Genomic DNA, 7,806 nt, shown 5'->3' with positions numbered 1-7,806 from the left:
GTTTGGATAGGGCTGATCTTGCGCCTCAGGCAGGGGTTTAGATTAGATGACCTGTGGGGTCCCTTCCAGCCCTGCTTCTCTGTGAATCTGTGACTCCTGGTCCTTCCATCTCTAAACCTCAGTCCCCCTCAGACCCAGCTTCCCTCCAAGAGCACAGAGATGGCATTCTCAGTCATGCAATTTGCATAGTCAGACAAAACCATAGATAATGAGTCAGATCAAGGGAGACTTCCTCTTTCCCTGAATCACTGACTTCCCTGCTGGAAATCGCCAACTTCTAAACTGATCTTGTCACCCAGACTGGAATCCACAATGCCCCCAGTTGGGTGTCTCTCACACGGCCCCAGCTAGTGTCACTATGTGAAAATGACCTGTCCCAGGCCCTTTAGCCATTACATTCCAAGGAGGAGCTGAGCCCAGCTGGGATCAGAAAAGAACCTACCTTCATGGCTAGAGACAGCATTGCTCATTGTGGTGTATTATTGGAGACTGAGGCCTCCTCTAAGCATCTGGTGCACCTGACAGGCAGTTATTCTAAGCGAAGTGGGGCCCTGGGGCAAGGTTGCGGCACCTACGGCTCCTTGTAGGAAGTGCTGAAATTTGCCCACGACAGGTGGTCTCTGTACTGGCAGCCTAAGTGTGTGGCTGGTGGCAACTCATCACTGCTGCCCATATTGATGAAGGGGAGGGGCCATGCCTAGCTGTGTAAGTGGATGTGGTTGGCTGGAGTTTACAGAGCTCTGGATCTGCTCTGACCACAGCAGAGTTTAGAGAATAACATGTGATGTGGGAGAAATGGGCTGAGAGCACTGTGGCTTCCTCTGGCCACTGCCCCAGCTCACTTCCTTCTCTGGGGCGTCACCCTCAGTGAAACTGGGGACCGGGGCATTGGTAGTAGCACAGAAGGACTGCTCAATGCATCCATCATGGCACCTGCTCTCACAGTCCTCTTCCTGGGTGAGTTTATGTGCCTGTGGGGTGGATGGTGACCTGAAAACAGGGCCTGTGCCAGTGTAGGAATTTGAGATGAGGGCATATATCCATGGTCTGAGATCAGGATCTGTGTTTATGGGTTGGGGGCAGGGACCAGGGCATGTGCCTAAGGGAGGGGCAGGAAGGAAGGGTCTGAGTATCTGAGACCATTTTCATGTGCCAAGCGGGGTGTGAATCCCTGAGACCAGGATTAGAGGGAAGATGGGAACTGGAAGACAGCAGTTCCTGTGGGTGTGAGTCCTGGAGCCCCTTCCCTCTCAGTTAAGCCAGTTTGGGGATCCCAAAGGGGAAACAACATACAGGGGACAAGTGCTTCATTTGTTGGGATCTAGTCACTGATGAGTGGTTTGCTTCCCAGGTTGCTGGCTGGCTCCTCAGAGTAGGGTGTGGGGAGGTGAGTAACACTCATTCCTCATCCGGCATCACACAAGAATTTCTCCCCAGAGCTCAGGTCATGTTTCCTGCCTGCCTCCTGTACCCCCGGAGGGAATGGAGTAATTAGAGCAGGGCCTGGTCCACAGCATGAAAAGCAGCGGAGATTCCTGCTCTCACTTATCTGTCTTTTGCCAAGCAAGCATGAGAGTTGGGACCTGAATAACCCAGTCTGTGCCAGTGCTGAGAGGGCCCTTTCCTAGGCTCTGGGCACCTCTGATGTAGCCCAAGAATGCTCTGGGTTTATGCTGGTCTTGTGTTATAACTGGCATGGTCATGGCTGGGCTGGGGCTACCAGATGCTCTTACACTACAAATCCTAGGTAACAACACCCTGCAGTGCAGTGGTTGGAGGTCACCCTCCATGGAATCAACTCCATTTGTCCCAAACCCAGAGCAGTAGGGTCATCTCAGGTTGAGCTTCTCTGCTGGCTTGGCTGTGCCTGCAGAGCCAAGCAACATGGCAACCTGTGCAGCAGCCAGGACCTGAGCTGAACCAAAACAGCCGCTGGCCAGGCACAGCTCAGGGAGGCATGGGATGGAGTCCAAGGGAGGCAGAGATAGAGAGAGGGCTGGAGATGGGGATATGAGTTAATGTCTGCCCTATGTAATTGTTGTCTCTCTTTCAAAGCTCATCGAGAATACCCCAAGCCCCTCATCTCTGTGATCCCCAGCCAGGTGGTGGCACTTGGGGGGAATATCACCATTCACTGTGAGGGTTTGTACCCAGGCATGAAGTTCTATCTGTACAAACCTAGATACACAGACCAGCTGCAGCAGGAGGTGCCTGGGCGGAACGTGTCTGAGTTTCTCATCACCAATGTGAGTGGGGAAGATAGAGGGAGCTACAGCTGCAGCTATCACCCCATAACAGATGAGAACCGCTGGTCAGATCTCAGTGACCCTGTGAAGCTGGTGGTTGGAGGTGAGGGACCTATCTCAATATCCCCAATCTCTGCCTCACCCTTACCCCCAGCCAGACCCTCTGCAAGTCTCCATGCTGAAGTCTGCTGCTCCGTGTGGCTCCACCCTAAGTCCTAAGGCCCTGGCAAGATGTTCCTTGTCTGGGGCTCTCCCTGGTCCATAATTACCCCCCATATCCCAGGGGAAGGAGTCTTCCCAGGTGGGAGTTACAGGACAGAAAGACCTTTTCCAGGGCTACAAATTGGTTACAGAATGAGGAGATGTTGTGTGTGGTATTATATCATAGCACATGTATTTACTATAGGGCAGAACTGCACAACCCTGCCCACAAGCCCACATGGAAATTTGAACACAACCCAGGTATCCTGACTCCTGGCCCAGTGCTCGAACCAACCCGCCCTGTCCTGCCCAGAGCTGTGAGTGGAGAGCAGGAGTCCTGGAATTAGATCTCCTTATTGTACTCACTGGGCACCAGAGACTTATAAGTGCACATAGAGAGTTGTGATGAGATGTCGTGGGTCAGGTCAGTATTCTCTCCTCAGCCCGCAACAACTCACCAAAATTCCCTGTGGGACTTTGACTGAGTGGGAAGCGGTGTTCGGGAGCAAGACAGGAGTGATCCCGCTCTGCGTGCCCTGCCTTGGTTGTGGGGGGAAGGCGGTGTATGGAGGGGACATGTGCATGTGTGCAGGGCACTGCCTGAGAGCCAGCCAGAGGTGAGGGGGGTTGTGGGGGAGGAGGGGATGCATGCGGCAGAGTTTACGGGGCTGCCCCTGCAGTGCTCCACATGGGGCCAAGCCCTGCCCAGGAGAGCCGGTGCCCTGCTCCCACCCACACCTGGCGGGGCTGTTTCCAGAGCTGCTACTACACACTGGCTGCAGCTGGGGCAGTGGGGGGCCTTCTGCTTCCCTCGCCTCCAGCTGTGGCTGCTGCTCCTGCCCTGCAGCATCGTTCTGGGCAAGCTGAATGCCCCAGTCGCGCAGTTCCTACCCAGTGCATGCGGCTTAGGCTCCAGGTCCCAACGTTTTCCCCCAGCTCTGCCTACCCAACGCGATGAGCAGCCCCTGCAGGTGGAGCAGGCTAAAGGTGCTAGGAGCCAGAGCCCCAGGTACTGGGCAGGAGCTGCCGGGCTGAAGTGCCCTGCCTGCCCAGAGCAGTGTGGCAGGGGCAGGGGCAAGGGCAGGGGCAAGGGCAAGGGCAGCGGCTGGAGCTGAGGGGAGAGAACAGCCCTAGCCTGCAGGCAGCTTCCAGCAGGGCTGGTGCCAGTGCAGCTGCAGCCAGCTGGTGCTGCTCTGCTCCCCTTGCCTCCAGTGGTGGCTTCTCCCCAGCTCCTGCCTCTGCTGCACCACTCCGGGTGGGCAGGCTGAGAGAAGCTTCAGCTCTGTGGCTCCTACTGGAGGGAAGCAGAGCAGCACCCACCGGCTGCAGCCCCACCAGGAACAGCCCCGCTGGAAGCTGCACATGGACTGGGGCTGGTGGAAGCAGGTGGGGCTCAGCCCCATGCTGAGCACTAGGGCTGTGTGAAATTTCGCCTCCAGTTTTGTTTCAACACTGTTTTGACCCATTTTGAGGTCAAAACAGCAAAATCAAAATGGAACAGATACAGTCGAAACAACCTCAAAACAAAACGAGGCAAGTCTAAACGTTTCACCATTTCAACGCTGCTTCAACGGTTCGCCCATAGGCTATAATGGGGAAGGACAAAACAGCCTATAACTTTGTCATTTCTGACCTGATATGGATTAATCTTGTAGAAATTGTAGCCCTTTATGAGGGCATGAAACCTGCCAAGTTTCAAGGAGATGGGTGCAGGGGGTTCGGGGAAACTGCACCCCAATGTTTTGAAAGCAAAACTTGTGTCACATGTATGTGTTAAGCCACAGTGGGGTCAAACCTGCAGGTATGCTAGCCCCTTCTCAGGCCACAAAGTCTGCCAGGTTTCAACGTGATAGGTGCAGAGGGTTCGGGGAAACTGCACCCCAAAATCTTGAAAGCAAAACTCATGTCATGTGTATGTGTTAAACCACAGTGGGGTCAAAACTGCAGGCATGCTAGCCCCTGCTGAGGCCACAAAGCCTGCCAGCTGTCAAGGAAATAGGTGCAGGGGCTTCTGGGTTCTGGGGCCCTGCACCTCTAGCTGCTGACAGGCAAAACTCATGTCGTGGGTGCTTGTGCAACTGTGTCTGTCTAAGGACATGGGGGTGGGGGGAACTACTGCAGGCCTGGCTGCTAGGCCCTGCTGTGGCCAGAAAGCCTGTAAGCACCCATGTCACGAGTTGTGCCTGTCAGCAGCTAGGGTGCAGAGCCCCAGAACCCCCCTGCACCGATCTCCTTAACAGCTGACAGGCTTTGTGGCCTCAGCAGAGGCTACTAGGCCTGCAGCTTTCACCCTGCTGCACCATAACACACGCAGTGTCATCCATGTCGTGTGTTTTTCTTGTCCGCAGTTTGAGGTACAGTTTCCCCCAAACCCCTGCACCTGTCTCCTTGAAACTTGGCAGGCTTTGTGGCCACAGCAGGGGCTAGCATGCCTGTAGTTTTGACCCCATTGTGGCTTAACATGTCACGTGACATGAGTTTTGCTTTCAAGAAAAACAGTTTCCCTGAACCCCCTGCACCTATTACCTCGAAACTTGGCAGGCTGCATGCCCTCAGAAGGGGCTACCATTCCTGCAAGTTTCATCCAAATCAAGCCAGAAATGATAAAGTTATAGACTGTTTTGTCCTTCCCCATTATATCCTATGGGCAAAATATCGGAAGTTTCTCCATTTCAACCCTGTTTTGATGGAACAAAACGGAACAGCTGTTTTGAAACAAAACAAAATTCAAAATGAAATGCTGTTCCATCGAAACACTGGTCGAAACGGAATGCTGCCGTTTCGCACAGCCCTACTGTGTACCACGGGGGCAGCCGCAGGCCGGATCTAGCTAGTTGGCAGCCTGGATTCAGCCTGTGGCCGTATTTTGCCCACCCTGCTCTAGCTCCTCAGGGAAGCACCCAGGGGGTTGTGCCCAGGGGCTGCCAGGACTGGGCAGGGGCTGGTCAGACAAGTGGGGATTGAGCATTGGGTCGGTGTCTCACAGCTGATTTCCTTCTCACTGCAGAGCCCAGCCACCCAAAACCCAGCATCTCCCTGAGCCCCAGCAGCGAGGTGAGCCCAGGGATACCTGTGACCATCCAGTGTCGGGGTCCGCAACAAGGGATGAGGTTTGCTCTGATCAGAGTGGGAAGCAGTTTCCCACCCCAGGACGCCTTCGGGTTTCAGGCTCAGTTTGTCATCCCCAGTGTGAGCACTGAGCACAGCGGGAGCTACAGCTGCTACTACCACAGCAAATCTGACCCGTTCACTGTGTCTGAGTCCAGCGACCCTGTGGAGCTGGTGGTGAGAGGTGAGGGGCACAATTCAGCATCCTGCTCCCAGCCTCACTCACAGCCAGACCCCCAGAGGGTGCTGGTGATGGGTGGGATGTTTCAAGCCAGGCCCTATTCTAGAGCCCAGGATGGGGAACACCCAGTTAGGGAGCAGGGACTGAGACACTAGGAGGGTTAGCATGTACCAGGGAGCAGCAGATGCTGGAGGTTGAGGGCAGCTGTTTGTTCAGCCTTTGGTCTGCCCCTTTGTGCAAGTGCATTCAGGAGCCGTGATCACACCCCATTTGCCCCAGTCTGTGTCCAGGGGGTGGTGAATGAGGCTGTAGGAGGAAGAAGAATGGATCTGGGATGTCAGGTGCTGGGTAGGATCCAGGAGATCATGCTGCAGTTCCTGGGTCCATCGCAGATGGGAGCTGCCTGCTGCAGGCTCAGGCTCCCCACCCTGGGTGAGGGGGTGCCGGGGGCTGTGTGCTCCTCTATGCTGTAGCAGCTGCCACCTACCATGGGTGGCAGCTGGGGCTTGGGCACTTCTGCAGGGGGCAGGAGTCTCCAGTCCCAGGTCCCTGGCTCTGTAGCTCTGGCAGGGCTGAGGGAACAGGGGGTGAGGGGGAAGTGAGGGGCACCAGCAGGGCCAAGGGGCTATGGAATAGATGGGGAAGCAGGGAGACAGGAAGGAAATTCCCAGAATGGCTGGTCTCCAGGGGATCTATTCCCCAGCCCAAACAGACCCTAGCACAGGGACTCCCTTCAGTGTATGGAACCAGCCAGCTGGGGCTCAACTTCTACCCTACAATGTCCAGGATCATATCTTCGTGTCTGTGCCCCATCCCTGGTCATTACCTTTGTCCATCCCACCCTTTGGGGCAACCACCACAGACAAATCCATGGGTGGAATGAGCCTGTTATGATGGCTGATTGGATGTGGAGTGTCTTTCCTCTCCCCGTACCTGTCCTTGTGCTCCCGGGGCCAGTTGGAGTTGGCTCTGAGTCAGTTCAGTTCACCCTACAGGAAAAAGAAGTGTCTGTCAGGCTCTAGGCAGGGGAAGTGGCTTAATGGGAAATGGAGGATGCCAGGCTGGTGTCTGCAGTTGGGGGCAGTTACACAGGAGTCCCCCATCTGCCCTGTGTTGGCAGTAGCTGCTCTACCACAGCCTTGTTCTCTGCTGTGGGGAAGGAATCAGGCCAAGTTTCATCTGGTTGTTCCTCAGAGGCTACAGGGGAGCAGAAATGGGTGCCAGAGTCAGAAAGAAGGGGCTAAAATGATTATTTAGACACAGGGGTGGGAAAAATAGGGCCCACGAGCTGGATTCAGCCCACCAGCTGATTACATATGGCCCATGGTTGCTCCTGCCATGCTCCAAATGGGGCTGAGCCCTGCTTGCTCATGCCCACTCCCACACTTCAGCTTCCAATACAGCTGCAGCTGGCGGCTGCTGCTTGACACCCCCTGCCTCCATTGACTCCTCCTCCTTCTGCCCCTGTTGCACTACTCCAGCTACCTTCCACCTACTTGGCCAAGGAGGAGGAGCCACTGGAGGTGGTACCAGGAACAACCCTGCTGGGAAACTATGTGCACTGGCTGGGTCCAGCTGGTTGGGAAAGGACATGGCACAGGCTGTCCCAGGTAGGAGTAGGCAGGGCTTGGCCCCCAAGGAGCACTGTGCAGTTAGCTGCCAGGGGGTGGGAGGGTGTGGATTGTACTTGCACCACATGGGTAGCTCTGCTGCACATGCCTCCTGCCCCACCCTCCCCGCATCCTGGCCAGGTCCCAGGACCTAGGATGCAGGCAGCACTCCATCCCCCCCACCACAAACAGATGTGCACAAACCCCCACCCCCCTCCACACACAATATACAGAAGTAAGACTTTATTTTGAGCTATGATGCAATTGCCTCTATATACACTACTCAACAAAATATAAAGCAGCAACAATTATGTTGAAATTGAAATAAGATATGTTACAGTAGATGTTTAATTTTTAGAATATGGTTTGTTTTTATCTCTCCTTTGTTAAAATGATATCTTCTGAAAGATTTTACATGTGTGGCCTTTGACAGCTCACCAAAACTCATGAAGTGGTCCTT

At 54.8% G+C, this 7,806-nt stretch overlaps 1 protein-coding gene across 1 annotated transcript; it reads left to right on the top strand.

Moving 5' to 3' along the window:
- The first annotated feature begins 926 nt into the window (after positions 1–926).
- On the top strand, positions 927–6,198 carry LOC102567921 (immunoglobulin superfamily member 1). Its single transcript, XM_059727652.1, has 3 exons — positions 927–957; positions 2,056–2,349; positions 5,455–6,198. The coding sequence occupies exons 1-3, from the start codon at positions 927–929 to the stop codon at positions 5,889–5,891; spliced, it is 762 nt and encodes a 253-aa protein (XP_059583635.1). The 3' UTR covers positions 5,892–6,198.
- The last annotated feature ends 1,608 nt before the right edge of the window (positions 6,199–7,806 follow it).

Source organism: Alligator mississippiensis, chromosome 5, assembly GCF_030867095.1.
Source record: "Alligator mississippiensis isolate rAllMis1 chromosome 5, rAllMis1, whole genome shotgun sequence".
Classification (NCBI taxonomy): Eukaryota; Metazoa; Chordata; order Crocodylia; family Alligatoridae; genus Alligator; species Alligator mississippiensis.
The sequence above is the reverse complement of the archived record's forward strand: the minus strand, read 5'-3'. Positions and strand labels throughout refer to the sequence as shown.

Excerpts from the sequence above, each read along its gene's own strand:
- LOC102567921 (XM_059727652.1), top strand. The coding sequence starts at position 927 with ATGGCACCTGCTCTCACAGTCCTCTTCCTGG. Across the intron at positions 958-2,055 it reads TCTCACAGTCCTCTTCCTGG|CTCATCGAGAATACCCCAAG; the intron begins GTGAGTTTATGT and ends TCTCTTTCAAAG. Across the intron at positions 2,350-5,454 it reads TGTGAAGCTGGTGGTTGGAG|AGCCCAGCCACCCAAAACCC; the intron begins GTGAGGGACCTA and ends TTCTCACTGCAG.